Genomic DNA, 24,455 nt, shown 5'->3' with positions numbered 1-24,455 from the left:
CCTGCAACCTCAGTAGGGCACCTGCTGCCCTCACCTTTACAGTCTGGTAAAAATGGTGGATATATTGTTTCAGCATCTGTTAGCAGGCTTATCCTTAAGGAAAGAAGTGAAGAAAAGGGAGGAAAAATGATGACGATATTAAGTTCCATATTAGAGGAGTCAAGAGAAAAAATATGTTACCCAGTTTGCATCTTGGTTTTGGATGCTCTTTCAAGAGGACCCCACGTAGATGCTCCAAACAGGAGGACTAGACCAGAACTAGAATAGTACACAAGAGCTCAGGTTGAGTTAAGAGTCATTGAGGCCCGAGAGCTTCTCACTGGGTGCTGCTATTTTCAGCCTGACATGACTATTCTGCAGGCACATGCATAGAAGGAGTGGGTGGTGGGGTTTTACACTCTTGGGTTTCTTCTTTCCATCACAGGAATCACAAGAATTATCACTGCCAAAGACAGACTCTCGAGGGTACGTGGTACGCAGTCAGTGGTCTCGAAGATCCGGGAGCCCATCCACCAGGGCTCCATCAGTAGATGAGCCTAGAAGCAGGAACACCAGTGCTAAGGTAGAGATAAAGATGAATGGGAGGAGTAGATGATAGAATAATAGTAATGTGCCAGTCCCTGTTTGTGTGCTTTACATGTGTTAGCTAATTAAGCCCTCGTGAGAACTCCCTTCCCCCACAAAAAAAATCCCATTTTACCACAGAAAACTGAAGTACAGAGTAAACTTGTTTAAGGTTTCACATTAAAAAGTGGTAGAGCTAGCATTAAAACCCAGGGGCTCTAGATCTAGAGGCAGTACACTTCTGGCATCCTTCCTTCCTTCAACACCTCTTGAGTAACAATCAACAAATAGTTGTTGATTCTCAGAAAAGGGAAGGAAATGGTCACCACAAGAGAAAAATTAAATAGTGTTAGATTGTGTGGAGGTTTGGGTCTTTAATTCAGCCTGACGACATAAGCAATTAAAAAGAAAAAGTTAGTTTGGAGATTAAGATGTTGGAAGCAGAGAGAATGAACCAGACACAGTCACTGAGAGAACATGCATTCCTACCCAATCCATCATCTTTATGGGATTTAACTCAATGATCTAAACAAAAACATCCTTTTCTGAGCCGTGTGCGAAACAATCTGAAATAATATATGGATGCCTAATAACTTCTTGCTCACCTTAGTAAAGGAGGTTTTTTTTCCTCTAGAATGGTCCTTTCCTGTTTAGGAAGATGATTCTATGTAACTGTGCTCCACTGGCCTGAGGAGCTCTGAAGGCCCTGGGGAGATGCACCAGTCTCCAGCCAAGGGAACTTCCCAGCTCTCAGTGCATCATTCTCATGGGGATTCGGGAGCGACATGCCCCGAGGTGCTATGTAGAGTGTTCTGGTAGGAATGTCTGGCCCACTTTGCTCATGGAGTTAACTGGAGGTTGCACAACAAGGCACTGGCCAAGCAAGATCCATTCGCAAGCCCTCTGTCCTACCTGCAGGCCTCTGACTGAGCAGGTACATTGCAAGCAGGGGACAGGACTTTGCAAACCATGTGTCAGCTGCCTAAGAGGGAGGAGGAGGACTGGGTCCTATCTACTCAAAACAAATAACAATGTTATGAAGTGCTGATGGGGAAGCTAGGGGAGAATGAAAGCAGACCGTTTCTGTGTCTGTTTAACAGAAATATGAAACAGCTGAGGCCTAGAAATGCCGGGGTCCCTTAAGCCCTACTTAAGGAGCTGAGATGAACCAGCATCCATCTGAGGTCTAGCAACGGAATAGGCAGAAGGGAAAGATCTTGATGGGAGCTGGCAGAGCTGGCGAGAGGGACCCGGGGCAGGCTTCAACTTCAGACGCCCATTGTCTTGCTGCAGCTCCCCAGCAGCTCTGCGAGCTCTCGGACCCCATCCACCTCCCCCAGCCTGCAAGACTCCTCGCCGCCGCCGTCCGGGCAGCCCTCGTTCCAGCCACCCGCCTCGCCCCAGCTCCCTGCGTCGCCCCAGCCACCCAGGTCACTGGACTCGCGGCCTCCCACACCCCCAAAGCCAGATCCTGGCTCCCGGCGCAACACCAAAATGCAAGAGAATCCGGAGGCCTGGGCGCAAGGCATGCGAGAAATCCGCCAGTCCCGGGACTCGCAGCCGCGGGAATACCAGCGCGCGTCCAGCCAGCGCAGGGTGCTCTACCCAGCCTCCGGCCAGCTGGACCGCGACTGTCTGTCTGAGCAGCAGCAGCAGGACGATGAGGACGACTACGATGCTGCCTACTGGGCATCCGTGAGGTCGTTCTATGAGAAGAACCCGAGCTGCTCGCGCCCCCGGCCGGTGAGCAGGCCTGCAGCCTCTGGCACGCGGGAAGCCCCTCCCCGCAGCCCGCAAAAGAGCCTCTTCCAGGCGCCCTCCTCTCCACTGCGCAGGGAGGTCCTCCCCGGTCTCCCACTTCTCCTCCCCAAACGTCTGGGAGTCCCATTCTTGGCTATCTCCAGCATCCCACTTCTCCGAGCTGGGGCCTGCTGTCCTATTCCCACCCTACCCTGGAGGAGCCCCAACCTGTCCCCGTCCTGTCTACGTGACTGTGTCCTCCCGTTGGTGTCCCTCTCTGCAGCCCAAACCCAAGAACGCCATCACCGTTGCTGTCTCATCCTGCGCGCTCTTCAACATGGTGGACGGCAGGAAAGTCTACGAGGAAGAGGGTCTGGAAAAGTACATGGAGTATCAGCTCACCAATGAGAACGTCATCCTGACCCCAGGCCCCGCGTTCCGCTTTGTCAAGGTACTCTGAAAGCTGTCTTTGGCCCGCCAGACCCTCAATGGCGAGGGAAGGACCCAGGCCAACCCTTGGGAGTGCATCCAGTTTCCTCGATCATTCCTAGCCCATCCTTGTCATTCTTGTCTCCTTCCAGCTGACCCAGGTCAGTTTGATTTCGCACAGGCTTCCAGGCTGTGGAGGAAGGGACTCCAGCCCACAGCCCTAGATTTGGGATGTTAGCATTCTCTAAGTGAAGTCCTAATCATGAGACCAATAACAGAAGCCTTTGCTCTCTCCCTCGAAGGAGTGCTAAGAAACCCTGAGTTTATAATCCTGAATAGTAGAAATAAAATGCCGTATTACAGTGAGGTGAAATTCACTTTGGTTGTTCTGGCCCCAAACGTAGCATATTAAGAAAATAAAGATGCTCTTGGCACTTAGGGGTGTGATTTCAATAGAGAAGGTAAGGTTCTCTGAACTTACACTGAAATACATAGCACTTACAACTTTGATCTTCTTAATACAAATATTACACAATAATATCATAACCATGAAAAAACAAATGACACCTCTACAAGCTGTTGGTAGAATTACTTAAGAGACAGTAAATGGATGGACAGGAACCACAAACCTAAAGATACATGTTAATACACAAAGTGCTCTCTTTGACAGCATATATACTAAAACTGGAACAAAACAGAAATGATTTGCATGACCTCTGGACAAGGATGACATGCATATTCACGAAGCAGTCCATATTTTTCAAAATTAAAAAATAATCATTAGATGATTGGTAAAAGCAAATTTTAAAAATCAAACATAAAGCACAAAAGCGTTAGCCTGACCCTGCTCTCTACCTGTCCCCCAGAGATAATTCAAGTGAATCCAAGTTGTAAAAATTTTCAACAAACATTACTCATGTATGTGAACATTCACTGAGTTCCTATGTATGAGAGGCTGATAACACAGAAATGCATGGAATAACTCTGTCCTAAAGGAGGCAGAATCTCTCAATGAAGATTCTTCAGAACCTGAATTTGACCCTGATGAGATGCTTCCTCTCTGGCCTCCCCAAACCCACCTTGCCTGCCCCTCTTTACATACATTCATGTTTGTAACCTGCAGGCACTACAGTATGTCAATGCTAGACTCCGTGATCTATATCCCGATGAACAGGACTTATTTGATATTGTACTGATGACTAATAACCATGCCCAAGTGGGAGTGCGGCTTATAAACAGCGTCAATCACTATGGTAAGTAAAATAAATACCATGTGGAAGACCAGCTCTCCGCTCTGAAAGAGAGAAGCCATGTTATTTTGCTAACTGTGGCTTAACCAAATGCGGTGTATTTGATACTGACACCCCCTTCTGTGGCAGGAATGTTTATTTGCCTATGTCAGAACAAGAGAGGCCATGTTCATTTTTAACTTCAGCACAGAGTTGGGCTCAAAGCTCTGGACTTAACTTGTCAAGTGTGAATTTCAAAGTCTTAATCCTAGGTCCTGCAATATATTTCTCTGTTTTATGTTTTTCACTTCTGAACTTGACTTCAAGGAGCCGTCAACCCAAAGGCTTTTACTGTGTGATCAAACTTCTTGCTCACCACAGATTCGTGTTAAAGGTTTAAAGGTTTTCACCTCTCCTTTCCACTCTTAAAATCTGATTGTCCCCGGCTGCTCTCTCTCCCCACACATAAAATCATTTACATGGAAAATCTGATTGACTCTAGTCTTTCCAGTGTTTCTATCAGTCTGCTGGGACTTTAAGAGAAAGTTCCACCTTTTCCTATTATGGAACTACCTGAATTATTTCATGCACAATTAGCCTATTTTCTAAATGGGTATGTGAAGTTAAAATAAGGTTTAAATTGGGCATATTTGCAAATAATCAAGATATAAGTTATGAGTTTTACTTTATGTTATTCTAACTATAAGGCTGAAATCATTGAAACACTTTTAAAAAAGGTTTGCCTTTTAAAAGTACAGTCTTCATAGGGTTATGAAGTAAAAAGAGAATAGAAATAAATATTTAATATAGATGACTGGCATATAGCAATCACCTAGTAAACAACAGCTAGTATTTAGCAACACATAGTCTTAATTGATTTAGTAGGTGATCGAGGTCTATCTACCCCTCACCATGCTGACCCATCAAGTCTGGAAGCATAAGAAATCATAGTTATTTACCTGTTAATTCTATTGATGAACTGATTGTGTACAACCTCCTCATGCAGCCTTGTTCATGGAATAAAAATCTTTTGGCCCAGAAGAGTTAGTTATTTCCTTCTCTGGGTACTGAAAGCAATTCATATCTCCGTCTCCTGGGGTCTTTATTATAAAAAATGTTTTACATGCCTGGCTCTTCAGTGAACTGTGATCTCCTTAAGAAAAGGGATGATGCTTTAATCACTTATGGAGTCTTGGTGTCACCAAATAATTTCTGGATCATGAGATGCATATGATTTAAGGATTTGTAGAGTAGACTTTTGGGCCACATATGCCCAATATTGGCATAAGTGAAAAAGTGACAGCATTTTCAAATACCAAAGCATTTTTCCACCAAGACAGTTAGTGGACCTAACCTACTCTCTTGGTCCATACAGATGATAAACAACTAACTAGATACAGTATTCTGCTTTACATCATGTACAGCTACCCAGTTTACCATGTATCTTAAAAAAAAAAAAAAAAAAAACTTTGAATTGGTACATGTTTTATCATATGCATAATCCTATAATTTATATAACTACTGTCACATTGTTGAACATGTTTTGCTTTTATAAATAACCCTAAACTGAGACCTTTCTATAGAAATCTTTATCAGAATTTCAGAATATTTCTTTTTTTAAAAATAAAGGAATCTTAGGTCAAAGGTACAGACCTGTTAAAAAGCTCTTGATACATACTGCATGTCATCAAAGCATTTTCTAGACAGCTTGTACCAATGTATATTTTCACACATAGAAGATGAGGGTCCCTGTTTTACAACCCTCTCACAAACACCCAGTGTGTTTTTGTAATTGTTACTGATTTGTAAAAGCATTTGTTATATTAATGTTTAATGATAATAATTCATTGTTTTATGGCTAAATTGCATGTCATGCAGATTTGGTGTGCAGATTTCTACATTACTGAGGTCATAAGCATATTATCAATAGGCAGTTTTTCAGTCCTCATCCTCCTCCCACCATCCACCCTCAAGTAGGCCTTGATGTCTATTGCTCCCTTCTTTGTGTCCATGTGTATTTAATGTTTAGCTCCCACTTATAAATGAGAACATGTGGTTTTCTGTTCCTACATTAATTCACCTAAGATAATGGCCTCCAGCTCCATCCATGTTGCTGCAAAAAAAAAAAAAAAAAAAAAAAAAATCCCTTTCTTTTTTATGGTTGTAGAGTGTTCCATGGTATATATGTACTACATTTTGTTTATCCAGTACATCATCAGTGGGCATTTAGGTTGATTACATGTCTTTGCTATTGTGAATGGTCCTGCGATGAACATACGTGTGCATATATTCTTATGGTAGAACAATTTATATTCCTTTGGATATATACCCAGCAATGGGATTGGTAGTTTTGCTGAAAATTCTCTGAAATCTGCAAACTGCTTTCCACAGCAGCTAAACTATTTTACACCCTCAACAGCAACATATCAGTATTCCTTTTTAACCACAACCTCACCATCATCTGTTATTTTTTTACTTTTTAACAATAGCCATTATGATAGTTATGCAATGATAATCTCATTATGGTTTTGATTTGATTTTCTCTAATGATTAGTTATGTTGAGCATTTTTTCATATGCTTGTTAGCCGCATGTGTGTCTTCTTTTGAGAAGTGTCTATTCATGTCCTTTGCCCAATTTTTAATGACGTTTTTTCTGCTTGTTAATCTGTTTAAATATCTCACAAATTCTGGATATTACACCTTTGTTAAATGCATAGTTTGCAAATATTTTCCTCCATTCTACAGGCTGTCTGTTTACTCGGTTGATAGTTTCTTTTGCTATGCAGAAGCTCTATAGTTTAATTAGGTCCCATGTGTCGATTTTTTCTTGTTGTTGCAATTGCTTTTGGTGTTTTCATCATGAAATCTTCCCCAGAGCCTGTCCAGAATGGTGTTTCCTAGGTTTTCCTCTAGGGCTTGGGTTTGTGTTTCACATTTGTCTTTAATCCATCCTGAGTTAATTTTTGTATCTCGTAAAAGGAAGGGGGTCCCATTTCAATATTCTGCATATAGCTAGCCAGTTATCCCAGCCCCATTTATTGAATACAAAGTCCTTTCCCCATTGCATGTTTTTCTTGACTTTGTTGAAGATCAGATGGTTGTAGGTGTGTGGCTTTATTTACGAGTTTTCTAACCTGTTCCATTGGTCTATGTGTCTGTTTTTGTAATGGTACCATGCTGTTTTAGTATCTTTATAGTATAGTTTGAGGTTGGGTAATGGAATGCCTCCAGCTTTGTTCTTTTTGCTAAGGTTTGCTTTGGCTATTTGAGCTCTTTTTTGATTCCAAGTGAATTTCCAAGGAGTTTTTTCTAATTCTGTGAAAAATGTCATTGGTAGTTTGATAGGAATACCATTGAATCTGTAAATTGCTTTGGGCAGTATGGCCATTTTAATGATATTGTTTCTTCCTATTCATGATCATGGGATGTTTCTCCATTTGTATGTCTTGTATTTGATTTCTTTCAGCAGTGCTTTTAATCCTTGTAAAGACTTTTCAAATCCATGGATAGCTGTATTTCTAAGTATTTTATTTTTGAGTGTGGTGATTACTAACAAGATTGTATTCATGATTTGGCATTTACCTTCAACATTTTTGGTATATAGAAATGCTACTGATTTTGTACATTAGTTTTTGTACCCTGAAACTGCTCAAGTTATTTATGGGATCTAGGAACTTTGGGGGATAAACTATGGCATTTTATAGGTGAAAAATCATATCATCTGCCAAGAGAGACAGCTTTATTTCCTCTCTATTTGAATGCCTTTTTTCATTCTCTTGCCTGATTGCTCTGGCTAGGACTTAAAGTAGTATGTTGAATACAGATGGTAAGAGTGAGCATGCTTGTCTCATTCCAATTCTTCTAGTTTTTGCCCATTCAGTATGATGTTAGCTCTGGGTTTGTCATAGATAGTTCGTATTATTTTGAAGCATGTTTCTTCAATGCTGAGTTTTTTGCGGGGTGGGGTTTAACATAAAAGGACGTTGAATTTTATTGACAGCCTTTTTTGCATCTATTGAGATTATCATGTAGTTTTTATTTTTAGTTCTGTTTCTTTGATGAATCATATTTATTGATTTCTGTATGCTGAAGCAACTATGCATCCTAGGAATAAAGCCTACTTTGTCATGGTAGATAAGCTTTTTGATGTGCTGCTGGATAGTATTTTGTTGAGGATTCTTGCATCTGTGTTAATCAGAGATATTGGTCTGCAGTTTTCTTTTTACTTTGTGTCTCTGCCAGGTTTTGGTATCAGAGTTATGTTGACCTCATAAAATGACTTAGGGAGAAGTCGCTCCTCCATAATTTTTCATACTAGTTTCAGGAGGATTCAAACCAGTTATTCTAATACATCTGGTAGAATTTGGCTGAGGATCCATCTGGTCCAGGGCTGTTAGTGGTTGATAGGCTTTTTATTAATGAATCAATTTAGAAATGTGTTATTGGTCAGTTTAGGGTTTCAGTTTCTTCCTGGTTCAATCTTGGGAGACTGTGTATTTCCAGGAATTTATCTATTTCTTCTAGGTTTTCTAGTTCTATGCATAGAGGTGTTTTTAACAATCTCTGAGGGGTTTTTGTTTTGCTTTACTATTTCTGTGGGGTTGATAGTTATATCCCTGGTATCATTTCTGATTGTGTTTATTTGGATTTTCTTTTTTTCTTTATTAATCTAACTAGCAGTCTATCAATCTTACTAATTCTTTCAAATAACAAACTTTTGGTTTTCTTGATCTTTTGTATATTTTTTCACATTTCAATTTCATTCAGTTCAGCTCTGATTGTGGTTACTTTTTTTCTTCTGTTAGGTCTAGGGTTAGTTTTTCCCTTTTTTTTTTTTTTTTTTTTTCTAGTTACTCTAGATGTCATGTTATGTTGTTAATCTGTGATCTTTCTATCTTTTGATGAGGGTGTTTAGTGCTATAAACTTTCCTCTTAACAGTGCTTTAGCTATGTCCCAGAGATTCTGGTATGTTGTATCTTTAATATCATTAGCTTCAAATAATTTCTTGATTTCTGTCTTAATTTCATTGTTTACCCAAAAGTCATTCAGGAGCAGCCTGTTTACTTTCCATGTAATTGTATGGTTTTGAGAGAGAGCCATATCTTAATAGGCCTTTTCAGTAAGTGAGGAGGCTGTAGTTCAAGAAAAAGCATCCTGTTCTAGTCTAGACAATAGTCAAATACTTGGGCTCAAGTCTGCTCTATGCATCTAGATAAGTCTTTATGTCTAACTTCCATTTCCTGTAATGAAAACAATAATATCTTCAGTATGTTTATGAGAATAAAATGGCATAATCTATGTGAATATACTATGCTTATAAACTATAACATACGAAATACAACCACTATATATAAAATTGTTTGCCAGGTGTGATGGCTCACGCCCATAATCCCAGCACGTTGGGAGGCTGAGGTGGGTCACAAGGTCAGAAGTTGGAGACCAGCCTGGCCAATATGGTGAAACCCTATCTCTACTAAAAATTAGCCAGGCATGTTGGCAGGCACCTGTAGTCCCAGTTACTCGGGAGGCTGGGGCAGAAGAATCACTTGAAGCCAGGAGGCAGAGGTTGCAGTGAGTTGAGATTGTGCCACTGCACTCCAGCCTGGGCAACAGAGTGAGACTCTGTCTCAAAAAACCAACAAACAAACAACAACAACAAAAATAAATAAATAAAAAATAAATAAAATGAAATTGTTAAGGAATTTTAAATACTGGTGCTATAACATAATTTTAAAAGTTTATTTCTAAGGTAACTTTCCTTTAGGTTCAAAAATAAAGCCAGTTGAATTTACAAATAAACTCAGTTATTTCTTTTTTTTTTTGAGACGGAGTTTCACTTTGGTTACCCAGGCTGGAGTGCAATGGCGCGATCTCGGCTCACCGCAACCTCCGCCTCCTGGGTTCAGGCAATTCTCCTGCCTCAGCCTCCTGAGTAGCTGGGATTACAGGCACGCGCCACCACGCCCAGCTAATGTTTTGTATTTTTAGTAGAGGCGGGGTTTCACCATGTTGACCAGGATGGTCTGGATCTCTTGACCTAGTGATCCACCCGCCTCGGCCTCCCAAAGTGCTGGGATTATAGGCTTGAGCCACCGCGCCCGGCCTAAACTCAGTTATTTCTAAGGTAACTTTCCTTTAGGTTCAAAAATAAAGCCAGTTGAATTTACAAATAAACTCAGTTATTTCTATGGTAACTTTTACTTGGATTTTTAGCATTTTGTCTTTAATCTCTGTCATAACAAAGTCTTTTTTGCCTGATAATAGGCTTACTGATTGACCGCTTCTGTCTGACTGGTGGAAAAAACCCCATTGGCTATTTGAAGGCATATCTTACCAACTTGTATGTTTCTGCAGATTCTGAAAAAGTGCAAGAGGCAATACAAGAAGGTATTAGTCTGATTTTATTCCTCTAGTTAATAAAGGGGTTTACACTAATGATTACTTACATTAAATTTCACATATGATTATGAGGCTTATGTTCTTGTTGGATATTCTGCTGAAGTTTTTCCACATGGCAACACTTAAGTCTTTTAGAGCTTTGACTTTGCTGGAAATGGACATCCTTAGTAATTGTCCTACAATCCATTTTCCATGTTCCCATCCCTATAGAAACAGAGGCAGTGCATAGACAACTGTTCTGAGATCTGTGGTTTGAAGAGGAGTTGAGCCATCAGGTAATAGCTAGAGAGAAAACCTAAGATGTGGGAGAATTTTTTTTTAATGGTAGAAACTATAACTCATGGACCTGAGAAGAGTATTAATCAGTCTCCATGATCTATCAGGTATTGCCTCTGCGACAATGTTTGACGGAGCCAAAGACATGGCTTACTGTGACACCCAGCTCCGTGTGGCCTTTGATGGGGATGCTGTCCTCTTCTCTGATGAGTCTGAACATTTTACCAAAGAGCATGGGATGGACAAATTCTTCCAGTATGATACGTTATGTGAAAGTAAGCCTCTTGCTCAGGTAGGTTCAGTGAGTGCTAATTAATTTTTATGTACTTACTTATTTTCTAATATATAAATATCAATATTGGTCCCTTCTGATGAATGTTTAAGTTATTTTAGGCAGGTCACTCCTTCTCACTGTCTTATCTTTGGAGCTTTCTGTCTTTCATGAATTGCTCAATTTAATGCATTCCCTGCTGACACTTTATTTTTAATTTTAACATTATCTTATCCTATTGGAAATGCTTCTATGATCTTCCCATAATAATAAATCTACCCCTCCAAATTGGGAGTAACAGGAACTACTGCTTATCAATAAGCCATTTCTATGTAATAAATTCTCAGAATAGTAGGGTCATTTCCAATAGGTTAGAGTAAGCATTTATTGAATCTCTGTACTTGACTTTAAACTCAAGAAAGCCATTGCTTAATTGAGAAAATACGCACAACTAAGAACCTGAATTAAATAATGATCCTCAAACAAGTGTAAATTATGAATATGTAATGAAACTTAAACTAAATACTTAGATTTTTTTGGATTAGTGCTGTTGAATACCTTTCAATTCATCCATGAACTGAAGTGTTAAAATCAAGGTCAAAAATGAACAGAACCTATAACTTTTGAACAAAAGGAAATCTGAAACATCAAAATATTCTTTAATCTGCATCTAAACTGATAGGTTTTTCAATTTTATTCTATCAATTTTCCCAAGAAATTTAATTGTTCTTTTTCTCAGTTCTTCCTGAACTTAAATTAAACTTAAATATTGTTATTTTTATAAAAATTTATAAAAGTATGAATCGACTAATTGAAAGTTGAAAAGTTTTTCTACTTCGTCACCTCTCATTAAAGCAAGCAATATTTAAACTCTCTCCGTGTGTGTGTGTGTGTGTGTGTGTGTGTGTGTGTGTGTGTGTGTAACTTCATATTCTTTCTAAATAGCTCCTTTGGAAATGTTGACCTAGTGTTATAAAGTGGTTCAGTATTAACAAAGCTTACTATTGAGAGGAAAATTGTTATATTTTGTATCAATCTATTCTGCTGAAATTCAGAGCCTTTAACCATTATTGAAATGTGAAAATCTCTGATAAAAAGAACACTCAAACAAAAAATACTTCAAAGAAAGCATTACTTCCAGACAAATGTTAAAGCAGTATTTTCTCATCTGAAGTAAATAATCTAATTTCTTTTGGATTTTACATTTTTCAGTTCTTTTTTCATGTTGTACCTTGTTCTTTTTTTCAGCTTTATTGAGTTATACTTAATTTTTAAAGTTGCACATATTTAATGTATACATTTTGATGAATTTGGACATATATGTATATACACTCACCTTATTGTCACTACAAATAAGGTAATAAACATATCCACCACTCCCAAAAACTTACTTTTCCCCTTGTCTTTAAAACTTTTTTTGTTTTGTGGTAAGAATACTTAGCATAAGATCTACCCACTTAACAAGTTTTTAAGTGTACAATACCATATTGTTAACTATAGGCACTACATTGTACAGCAGATCTCTAGAATTGAATTCATCTTAGCAAATCTTCCAGGTCTCATCCATTTTGTTACAAACAGTAGTACTTCCTTCTTTTTAAAGGCTAATTAATAATATGTTATATCTTATACTACATTTTCTTTATTCATTCCTCTTCTGACATTTGGGTGATTTCCAAATCTTGGCCACTGTGAATAATGCTACAGTAAACATTGACATTTACATAGCTCTTTGAGAGCCTGCTTTCATTTCTTTTGGATATATACTTAACAGTGGAATTACTGAATCACTTGGTAGTTGTTCTATTTTTAGCTTTTTGAAAAACTTCCATTCTGTTTTCCATAGAGGCTACACCATTTTACATTTCTGTCCACAGTGCATAAGGGTTCCAAATTCTCTATATTCTCCCCAACATTTGGTATCTTTGTTTTGTTTTGTCTTCTATAATAACCATCCTGACTGGCAAAGCTGATATTTGATTGTGATTTTTATTTGGATTTCTCTGATAATTAATGTGTTGAGAGCCTTTTCACATACCCATTGACATTTGTATGTGTTCTTTAGAAAAACATCTATTCAAGTCCTTTGCCCATTTTTAATCAGTTTAATTGGTTTTTATTTTGCTGTTGAGCTATAAGAATTCCTTATATATTTTGGAAATTAACCCTTTATCAGATGTAGAGTTTGCAAGTATTTTCTCCCATTGCATAGGTTGCCTTTTCACTCTGTTGTTTCCTTTGCTTTGCAGGATCTTTCTAGTTTATGTAGTCTCACTTATTTTTGTTCCTTAAATTGCCTTTTTCTCCCATTAAACAATTAAATTGTGAAACCCAATCCTAGTTATTGCAGGAATATCCAACAAATTTCTAGTATGCATGCTTTCTTTTATCATGCAGTCCTTCTGCCACTTTAAAAAACATGACATTTTTTAGGTAAAAAAGGTGATTTTTCCATAAAGGCCAAAGGACTTGCCAGGTGGGTTCCACTGATGAGAAAGAATCTAAGAGGTACAACTCCTACTGAAGATATTCAAGTATGTTTCTAGTGGGGTGGTGGTTTGGTCATGACAATATCTTAGTTTTGTCAAAGGTCTAAGAGTCACCAGCAAATGGGACAGCTTGAGACGATTAATTTAACAACTCTGAATGTAGTTTATGAGCCTCCAATCTCCAGTGTAGTACATTGACAAGTAACTGATAACTCCTGATTTGATCCCTATTTCTTGTCTTATCATTCTGGGATAATGGTCTCCGTGTGTGTGTGTGCATACATGTGTGTATGTGAATCGGAATTTTTGAGGTATATCTATATATAATAAAATGTATCATTTTTAGCGTATACTTTTAAGCGTTTTGACAACTATACATAATTGTGAAATAACCACTAACATTAAAATACATACTCAACAATTTCAGTAAATCACTAAATTCCACCAGGTACAGTGGCTCACGCCTAATCCTTTCACTCTGGGAGGCGGAGGCAGGCGGATCATCTGAGGTCTGGAGTTTGAGACTAGCATGACCAAAATGGAGAAATCCCATCTCTACTAAAAATACAAAAAAATTAGCTGGGTGTGGTAGTGCATGCCTATAATCCCAGCTACTAGGGAGGCTGAGGTAAAATAATGCTTGAACCTGGGAGGTGGAGGTTGCTGTGAGCAAAACTCACTCTCAGAAAAAAAAAAATCACTAAATTTCCTCATATCCCTTTGTAGCCATCCTAGTACCCTATCTCCAGACCCCATCAACCATTACTCTTATTTCTTTCTCTATAGCTTTGTCTTTTTCAGGTGTCACATAAATGGAATCATGTACAGGATGCAATGTGACTTCTTTCATTAATTATAGCATAATGCATGTAATTGCATGTATCAGTAGTTGGCTCCTTTTTATTGCAGAGTAGTATCCTATTCTGTGGATGTACCACATTTTCTTTATTCATTTACCTGTTGAAGGGATAGGTCATTTCTAGTCCTTGACATTTATAAATAAAGCTACTTTTAAACATTTGAATACAAATTTCTGTGTAAACGTAAGATTTCATTTCATTTTTAAATACCTAGAAGTGGGATTTGCTAGGTCATGTGATAAGTAGTATATGTTTTATGAGATACAGTCAAATTTTTTTCCCAAATGACTATAACATTTTGCATTCCTAAAAGCAATGTATAATTTTGTTGCTTTGCATTGTTGCTGGCATTTGGTAGCATTGAGCAGTTTTATTTTTTATTTAACCAATTTTAGTGTTTATTAAAACAAATTATCTCATTGTAGTTTTAGCTTGCATTTCTTTGACGACAAATGATACCGAGCATCTTATCAGATGCTTCTTCCCTCAAATATCTTCTTTGTTGAAGTACCTGTTCAAATCTTTTGCTTGTTTTTATTGGGTTTTTTGTTTGTTATCATCAACTTTTGAGAGTTCATATGTTTTCGATACTCAACCTTTATCAGATATGCATTTTACAAATATTTTCTCTCAGCCTGTGCTTGTCTTTTCATTCTTCTAACATCTTTCAGTGCCTTTCAGTGAGCAGAAACTTATAATTTTGATGAAGTCAGATTTATCAACTTTTTCTTAGAAATTGTGTTTTTAATGTCATATATAAGAAATCTTTGCCTAACTCAAGGCCACAAAGACTGCCTCCTAAATTTTTATACAGAAATCTATGGTTTTAGGTTTTTTACTAAGGGTTATGATCTATTTTGAAACAATATCATATTTGTGCAAAGTATCAGTTGGAGTTCATTTTTCCTGCTTATCCGAATTTCCTGGATGTCCTAATTGTCCCGGCACTATTTGTTGAAAAGGGTGACTTTCTGTCTTGTTCCTTTAATACAGATATTCATCCTTTTATTAATATTACACTGCCTTGATTGTTGTAGTTTTATAGTATTTCTTAAGACCAAACTTCAACTTTCTTTGTGTGTATGTGTGTGTGTGTGTCACACACAAACTTCTTTATGTGTGTGTGTCACACACACACACACACACACACACATACACACACACAAAGAAGTTTGTCTATTTCTGGGGAAAAAATTTGCTAGAATTTTTATTTTTATTTTATTTATAGCTAAATCTTGGGATAATAGATATCTTAACAATATTGAGTCTTTCTCTCCATGGACGTGGTATTTGTCCTCTCACTTACTTAGATCATTTAAATTTTTTTCAGCATACAGATATTGTATTTTTTTATTTATACCTATGCATTTTATAATACTTTGGTACTATCATAAACGGTATTTTTAAAATCCTTACTGTACAATTATTTGTTTGTTGCTAATACGTGAAAACACAATTGGTTTTTGTATTCTGCAACCTTGTTTAATTTCCTCATTAGTTCTAGTAATAATTTTACAGATTGAGATTCTCTAAGTTGACAATAATGTTGACGTTATTAAAGACAGTTTTATTTCTATGTTTCCATGCTGTATGTATGCTATTTACCTTTCTTGCCTTGTTACCTTGCTAGTACATCCAGTACAATGTTCAGAATAGTGGACACCCTTGCCATGTTTCCCGATCTTAGGAAGACATCAGTCTTTCACTCTTAACTGCTATCTATAGTTCTTTTCTAGATACCTTTTGTCAGGTTGAGGGAGTTACCTTCTTTCTAGTTTTTTGAGAGATTGTATAATAAAGGAAGGTTGAATTTTGACTAATGCTTGATTTGCATCTATTGAGAAAAATCATGTGGTTTCTCCTTTAGTCTGTTGATGTGTAAATGAAATTCATGGATTTGTAAAAGCTGAGGCAGTTTTGCATTGCTGGTATTAATTCAAGTTGGTCATGTGCTATTATCCTTTTCATACGTTGCTGGATCCAATTTGTTAACATTTTGTATTATTTATTCATTTATGTCTTCATCCTCATACTCTATAGCTTTCTTTTCTTGTAGATCTTAATCTAACTTTAGTAACAGTATGGTACTAACCTCATAAAATGCTTGGTAGAATTTTTCAGAGAAAGCATTTGGGCCTGGACTGCTTTCCATTTTGGAAGGTTTTTAACTACTAATTCAATTATTTTGATAGCTATAAAACTACTATTTAAATTTTCTTTTTCTTCCTTTTCTCATTATTTTCTTCTATTTATGAGCTTGTGTTTTTCAAGAAATTTGTTCATCTAAATCACTGAACTTATTTACATAAATTTTAGAGTGTTTTATTACGTTTTTATTTTTGTAGGATCCTTAGTGATGTGTCCCCACTTTTATGTCTGATACTAGTAATTTGTGTCTTTTCTTTTTTGTTGTTGTTTTTCTCAGTCAGTTTGGCCAGAGGCTAATCAATTTTCCTAAGCCAGCTGTTCCTAAGTTTTTAAATATGGAAGCTGAGATTGTTAATTTGAAACCCCCTCTTCTTTTCTAATATGAGCACTTAATGTTATAGATTTTCCTCTAAACACTGCTGTAGTTGCAGCCTACAAATTTGGATAGGTGATGTTTTTTTTTTATTTAATTCAAAATATATTTTTAAAATTTTTCTGTAATTTCCTCTTTGACCCATGGGTCATTTGGAAGTAGGTTATTTAATTGTCATCTATTTGGAGTTTATTCAGATATCTTTCTATTGTTGAAACAAAGCTTAACCTACTTCTAAATGACACATAGGTCAAAGATTCCTCTTTGACCTATGGGTCACTGTGGTTAGAAAACATATTTTGTATCTCAATTATTTAACTTTTTGTGGTATGTTTTATGCCCAGAATATGGTCTATCTTGATGAATATGTCATGTGTATTTGAAAAGAATATTCTGCTGTCATTGGTTGAGTATGCTATAAATGTCAATTAGATTATAAAATTAATTCAGGTAATTTTTTTGGGGTTTTTTATATTATCGGTGATTTTCTGTCTACTTTTTAAAATCTACTATCGAGAAAGCAGTGTTGAAATCTCCAAATATATTTGAGAATTTATTTATCGTTTCAACTTTATCAGTTTTGCATCATGTAGTTTGAATCTGCTTTTAGGAGCCCACATATTCGGATTATTATATCGTATTAGTCTTAATTCACTAATACCTTTTCATTATGTAATATTCATCTGTCTGATACTCATATAATCACTCTGCTTTTCTGCGGACTAATGTTTGTATGATATGATTTTTCTATACTTTTAACCTATCTATGTCTTTATATCTGAATTGCATTTATATTTTTCTTACAGATAATATAGTTGGTGCTGCTATTTTATACAATCTGGTAATCTCTGCGTTTTAATTGCTATTTTTAGGACATTTAAATTTAATGTGATCATTGCTTTGGTTGAATTAAAATCTACTATCTCCTATGTTTTTTTCTATGTGTTCCAACTGTTCTTTGTTCCCTTTTTCTTTTGTTTTTTTTTTCCCCCTATTTACTTATGGATTTATTGTGTCTTTTTAAATTCCATAGTATCTCCTCTATTGGCTTATGACATTTAAAATTTTTTATTAGTTACTCTAGTATTTACAATATACAACTTTAAGTAATCACAATCTATCGTCAAACAATGTTATACACTACCACATCATATATACCATAAGAACTTTGCAACAATGAACTGCCACACTCTACCTCTCATGTTTTGTGCTACTGTTGTCATATATTTTTATTTTATTTATGCAATAAACTCCCTATGCTTTGCTTCTGTGAACCTTGAAAATCTGAGACAGGTCTCAGTTAATTTAGAAATTTTATTTTGCCAAGGTTGAGGACACGCACCCATGACATAGCTTCAGGAAGATCTGATGACATGTTCCCAAGGTGGTCAGAGCACAGTTTGGTTTTATCTTAGGGATACATGAGACATCAGTCAACATATATAATATAAACATTGGTTTGGTCTGGAAAGGCAGGACAGCTTGAAGCAAAGGTGGGAAGACTCCGGGTGGGTTTGAGTTTCTGATTAGCCTCTCCAAAAGAGGCAGATATTCATTTATCTCAGTGAGCACAGGGGTGACTTTGAATAGAATGGGAGGCAGGATGGCTCTAAGCTGTTCCAGGCTTGACTTTTCCCTTTAGTTTAGTGACTTGGGGGCTGCAAGATTTATTTTCTTTTCCCACTACTATTTCTATATTTCTTAATTAAATACCTCCTAGTAAATAAGGATGAGGCAAAAACACATATTTTGTATTTATCTTCATGTAAATATTTTCAGAGATCGTCCTTTCTTGGTGTAGATCAGGTTTCTCTCTGTTATATTCCTTCTGCCAGGAGATCTTTTGTTTTATTTAACATTTCATGTAGTACAATCTACTGGTACTGAATACTCTGATTTTCTTTGCCTAAAAAGTCTTCATCTTATTTATTTTTAAAAACAATATTTTATTTTTACTGAATGTACTATTCTAGGGTTACTATGTTTTTCTTCTAGTACTTTAAAGATGTTGTTCCATTGTCTTCTCACTTGAATAGATTTTGATGACAAATGTCATAAATTTTATATCTTTGGTCCTTACTATGTACTGGATCTATTTTTCTCTGCCTTCATAATTGTCTATATTTCCTTTGGTTTGAATATGAGGGGTGGGTGTGTCCCACAGAATTTCAATGCTCTGCTCTTTTTTCTCCATGCTTTTTTTCTCTTTCTGTCATTTCAGGTTGGGCAATTTCTATAGACCTGTCTTCAAGTTCACTCATTCTTTCTTCAGCTGTGTTGAGTCTACTGATATATCCATTAGGCATTCTTTATCGCTATATAGTAATTTTTATTACCATTTCCATTCAACTCTCTTATCATTTTAATCTCTTTGCCAAAATTGCTAGTCTATTCATGTATAGGTATCCACTTTTAAAGTAGACATTTAAAGATATTAGTCACAGTTATTTTCAATTCCCCCTGTTATATTTATGACACCTGGGTCATTACTAAGTCTAGTTCTTTTAATTTCTCCTGAAAGTAGATTGTTCTTTTTATTTTGTTCTGTTTTACTGTGGGATTAGCAATTATTGTGATAGATTGAATCAATCAAATCAGAAGTTAAACTTGTTTTAGGTTTTGTGGTTTCTATGCTTATCTTCATGGCCCCAGAGGATCCAAATTTGTCTGGTATCAACTCTATTCTTAGGGTGCAAACTGGCTTGCCAGAAGGTTTTCCTCAAGATTTCTAGTCTACTTTCAGCATTAGGCCTTCCCTGTGTGTCTGCTGCAAAGAAGGTCTCCCCATTCTTACCCCTTCCCAGCTATTCCTTCTATCTCCCTAGGGCTTAAGGATGAACATTCTCCTGGCTCTTGCCATGGCCCAGTGATAGGCAATAACTAATGGTTCCAGTCCTTGATAGTTTCGTATCCTCCCAAAGGTAGAATATTTTTTTCTGTCCCCTTTTCCCAGTAACAGTGGATCTTTATACTAATAACCTGGAGGTTAACAGTGTTTGAAGCCCTTCTAGCAGTCTAGGGTCTTTGTTCCTGAGGTTATAATCAACTAGGGGGAGTTTTAGTCTTTGCTCCCAGTGGCAGCTGTTCCCCTCCTCTGTGCCTGTACCACCAAGGATGGTTTTATTCTCTCACTCCACTGCCTGCAGTCTTTCTCATCAGCATCTAGTGAAGTCCACAAAGAAAAGCCTAAAAGAGTGTACTTCTGTGGCTGTGCAGGGCTTCTTTGTTATCTCATTGGTCCACCCTAGTTCTTTGTCAATCTCTTTTTAAAATTACTTAAATTGCTTGTACTTGCTTGTATGATATCTGGTATAACTTTCTACAACACTCTACCAAAGGTATCCAGTTCTTGCACTCCACATATTCTTGAAGATGCCCGTTTTCCCCTAGTTTTCATGCTAGTTGGTTACCCTGCAATTGCAGGTCTTTGATGGGCTCAGAAAAAGTTCTTTTTTTTGGGTTGTCTGGAGTTTTCTTGTTATTGGGGTGGAAGTAACAGTCTTTCCCTAGTATTTGTTGTTTGTAACTTTCCCTAATATTTTTATATTTTTATTGATAAATTATATGCTGTACTACCATGCAAATATATAAATTATAAAACATACCCCAAAATAGAAGTAAAAGAGAATGAGATGGATACCTGATTTGAATGTGGTGACATCAACTCAGCATTCTCTATTTCTTCCATTTGGAAATCATCTAAAAATAGCAAGGGAAACTGTGTCCCTCTGTGTTTCAATGACAAACTGCAATGAGGGTGGCTCCTGTCAACAGTCACTACCAGTTTGCTGCTGTTGTCAAAAAAAAAAAAGTGCCAATTTTTTCACCTATATGTATGGATTCTCACTGTGAGAAAGTAAATTTACTTGTTTTTTTTTAAATAATATATAAGCCTTAAAGAAAATTTAAGCAAATGATTACTCAATAAGTCATGTTTACAAAAACAATTTGTTTCCATGACAGCAAAGAAGGGAGTCTTTGAATCATGAAAACAAGTCAGTCTTCAAATACTACCCTTGACTTTCCCTTAGAAACCTACCAATTGTCCCAAGAAAAACCAATCTACTTCAGTATAAGTAATAAAAAGAGAACTGGCACTGACGATATTCAAAGATACCATGAGAAAAAGGCAGATAAAACATGAACTAAATCTATTAAGAGTGAAGAGCTCTTTCAAGAAAGAGTTGACACAATACAGATAATTATGACTGAATATTTGTCATGACTTTTAAAAACTTAAAGCAAGATCATAAAGTAAAAATGCAATAATCAAGAAGAGATATTAAAATGTGAAATTATAGAATCCCATAAATAATAATAATTTAAAATGTAATTTCATATAGAAAAATGACAGAAATAGATAACAGGCAAAGAAGACCCAGCATATGCCTAAGTAGAATCACTGAAGAAAAACTTTAAAATCATGTTGGGGAGGGGGAGTGATGTTAAACATAAATATGCAAATTAATGTAAAAACATAAATTTAAAAACTACTAAATTATCAAAATATTTTAATATATACATTAAATGATTAAAATGTTAAAGATTACTAGTTCATATTGTGTGATAGAGGTGTAGAATATGATCATAACTGAGATAGGGCCTAGTGAAATTACTGGACTTTCAAATGAAAAAATAATTATTTGGGCTGCCTACTCATATAAGTGGTGGAAGAGATGTAATGGGACTCAAGATACCCTCAAACTTCTCAAGAGTAGCCCTAAAAAGCAAAAGACAGTGAAGCAGTAGTTATAAGATCTTGTTGGAGAGATCTTATATATAAATCATGGGTTCTATATCCAGCCAAAAGTTTATTCAAGGACAGAGGAAACAGATATACAGTTGAGAATATGCTATATTCTCAGGGATTATTACCATAAGATATTTTTGAGAAAATATGTACTAGAGGACAAATTTTGGCCAACATGCAGAGGACTAGAAGCACAAAGGCACGAAGAGTCATAAAATATATTTAACCATAGGAATAAAATTAAAACTGTGCAAATGAACAAATTTGTATGACGTACAAATTATATACGTAACAAAAAATGAAAAAATATGGGAAAAGAAGGTCTATGGAAGAAGTATGCTGGAATCTTCAGTTACAATAGCCAATCAAAGGATGAAATGTCAACTTGATAAACAGAAATCAAACAAAACTTAATAATTCAAAAGTAAATAAACACAAAGGAAGAGTAAATAAATGACTAAAATTAGATGGTGGAGAAGAAATAGATGACTAGAGAGACATTGAAGAAACACCCTGCTTTCATTATTTCTCATTATAAAGAATAATAGATCATTCTGTTCCATTGGTCTGTATCTGTTTTGGTATCAGTACCATACTGTTTTGATTACTGTAATCTTGTAGTATAGTTTTAAGTTAGGTAGCATGATGCATACAGCTTTGGGTTTTTTGTTTGTTTGTTTGTTTTTTGCTTAGAATTGTCTTGGCTATGTGGGCTCCTTTTTGGTTCTAAATGAAGTTTAAGGTGTTTTTTTTTCCAATTCTGTGAAGTAAGTCAGTGGTAGCTTGATGGGGATAGCATCAAATCTATAAATTACTTTGGGCAGTATGGCCATTTCCATAATTTTGATTCTTCCTAACCATGAGCATGGAATGTTTTTCCATCTGTTTGTGTCCTCTCTTATTTCCTTGAGCAGTGATTTGTAGTTCTCCCTGAAAGGGTCCTTCACTCCCTTGTTAGTTGTATTCCTAGGTATTTTCTTCTCTTTGTAGCAATTGTGAATGAGAGTTCACTCGTGATTTGGCTCTCTGTTTGTCTGTTATTGGTGTATAGGAATACTTGTGATTTTTGCACATTGATTTTGTATCCTGAGAGTTTGCTGAAGTTCCTTATCAGAAGGCTGAAACTGGATCCCTTCCTTACACCTTATACAAAAATTAACTCCAGGTGGATTAAATACTTAAACATAAGACCTAACACCATAAAAACCCTAGAAGAAAACCTAGGCATACCATTCAGGACATAGGCATAGGCAAGGACTTCATGACTAAAACACCAAAAGCAATGGCAACAAAAGCCAAAATAGGCAAATGGGAACTAATTAAACTTAAGAGCTTCTGCACAGCAAAGAAACTATCATTAGAGTGAACCAGCAATCAACAGAATGTGAAAAATTTTTTGCAATATACCCTCTGACAAAGGGCTAATATCCAGAATCTACAAAGAACTTAAACAAATTTACAAGAAAAAAACAAACAACCCCATCAAAAAGTTGGCAAAGTGTGTGAACAGACACTTTTCAAAAGAAGAGATTTATGTAGCCCACAAATATATGAAAAAAGCTCATCATCATCACCGGTCATTAGAGAAATGCAAATCAAAACTGCACTGAGATGTCATCTCACGCCAGTTAGAATGGCAATCATTAAAAAATCTGGAGACAACAGATGCTGGAGAGGATGTGGAGAAATAAGAATGCTATTACATTGTTGGAGTGTAAATTAGTTCAACAATTGTGGAAGACAGTGTGGCGATTCCTCAAGGATCTACAAATAGAAGTACCATTTGACCTAGCAATCCCATTACTGGGTATATATCCAAAGGATTATATATCATTCTATTATAAAGACCTGTGCACATGTATTTTTATTGCAGCACTGTTTACAATAGCAGAGACTTGGAATCAACCCAAATGCCCATCAGTGATAAGACTGGATAAAGAAAATGTGGCAAATATACACCATGGAATACTATGCAATCATAAAAATGGATGAGTTCGTGTCCTTTGTAGGGACATTAATGAATCTGGAAACTATCATTCTCAGCAAACTGACACAAGAACAGAAAACCGAACACTGCATGTTCTTACTCACAAGTGGGTGTTGAACAATGAGAACATATGGAACATAGGGAGTGGAACATCACACACCGGGGCCTGTTGGGGCTTCGGGGGCCTGGAGAAGGGATAGCAGGGGGTAGGGGGATTGGGGAAGGATAACGTTAGGAGAAATATCTAATGTAGATGATGGGGGGATAGATGCAGCAAACCACTGTGGCATGTGTATACCTATGTAACAAAACTGCACATTCTGAAGTTAAAGTATAATAATAATAATAAAAAGTTAAACCAAAACTTTAAAAAAGAAAAGAGTAGATCTGGGATTTTTTTAAATAGAAGACTGAGGGTACTATAAAAGTTTATAGTTGTAATTGATAGAAGGAAGTAATGCAAACCTTAAATGTCAGAAGAACCACGGATACACAACTACAAAGAAGAAAGACACAAATTGTTGAACAATCCTTTAAAATCTTTAAAACATGGAAAGTGCAATAAAAACCACAAGACAGAAACAATCTCAAGTATATATGTAATATGAATAAATGTCAAAGAACTAAAACATATCTATTGTTTTTAAAAATAAGGTTTTCAGATTGTATCATATAGCAAAATCCAATTATAGGCTCTATACAAGTGATACTAAAACTAAGTGTTTGGAAAGGTTAAAAATGAAAAACACAGTTAGATTCAAGCCAGACAGCATTAAACTAGACAAGAGTAGACTTTATGAACTTAAAAGGCACAATTCACAAAAAGCGAATTAAAGGAGTAGTGCTTTGGTAACTAATTAGATTTTATTTAGAGTGACCCTGTATTCTAGCTTACCATGGATAATTCATGTCTGTTGTCCTGGTTTAATTATTTATAG

General features: G+C 36.4%; 1 protein-coding gene and 1 non-coding gene across 2 annotated transcripts in view; both read left to right on the top strand.

The window, feature by feature from the left end:
- The window catches only part of NT5C1B (5'-nucleotidase, cytosolic IB), a 35,670-nt gene that overhangs the window by 10,596 nt on the left and 619 nt on the right, over positions 1–24,455 (top strand). The window contains exons 4-9 of the mRNA XM_074387757.1: positions 425–562; positions 1,858–2,307; positions 2,588–2,755; positions 3,857–3,986; positions 10,229–10,351; positions 10,747–10,931. Of these exons, the coding sequence (XP_074243858.1) occupies positions 425–562; positions 1,858–2,307; positions 2,588–2,755; positions 3,857–3,986; positions 10,229–10,351; positions 10,747–10,931 (1,194 nt within the window). The remainder of the gene's footprint in view (positions 1–424; positions 563–1,857; positions 2,308–2,587; positions 2,756–3,856; positions 3,987–10,228; positions 10,352–10,746; positions 10,932–24,455) is intronic.
- LOC120362058 (U6 spliceosomal RNA) lies at positions 3,388–3,494 on the top strand. The gene has a single exon (XR_005578063.1). It is a non-coding gene; the product is annotated as a U6 spliceosomal RNA (small nuclear RNA).

This window comes from Saimiri boliviensis, chromosome 1 (assembly GCF_048565385.1).
Source record: "Saimiri boliviensis isolate mSaiBol1 chromosome 1, mSaiBol1.pri, whole genome shotgun sequence".
In the NCBI taxonomy this organism is placed as follows: Eukaryota; Metazoa; Chordata; class Mammalia; order Primates; family Cebidae; genus Saimiri; species Saimiri boliviensis.
Note: the sequence above shows the minus strand (reverse complement) of the source record. Positions and strands in the feature narration are given on the sequence as shown.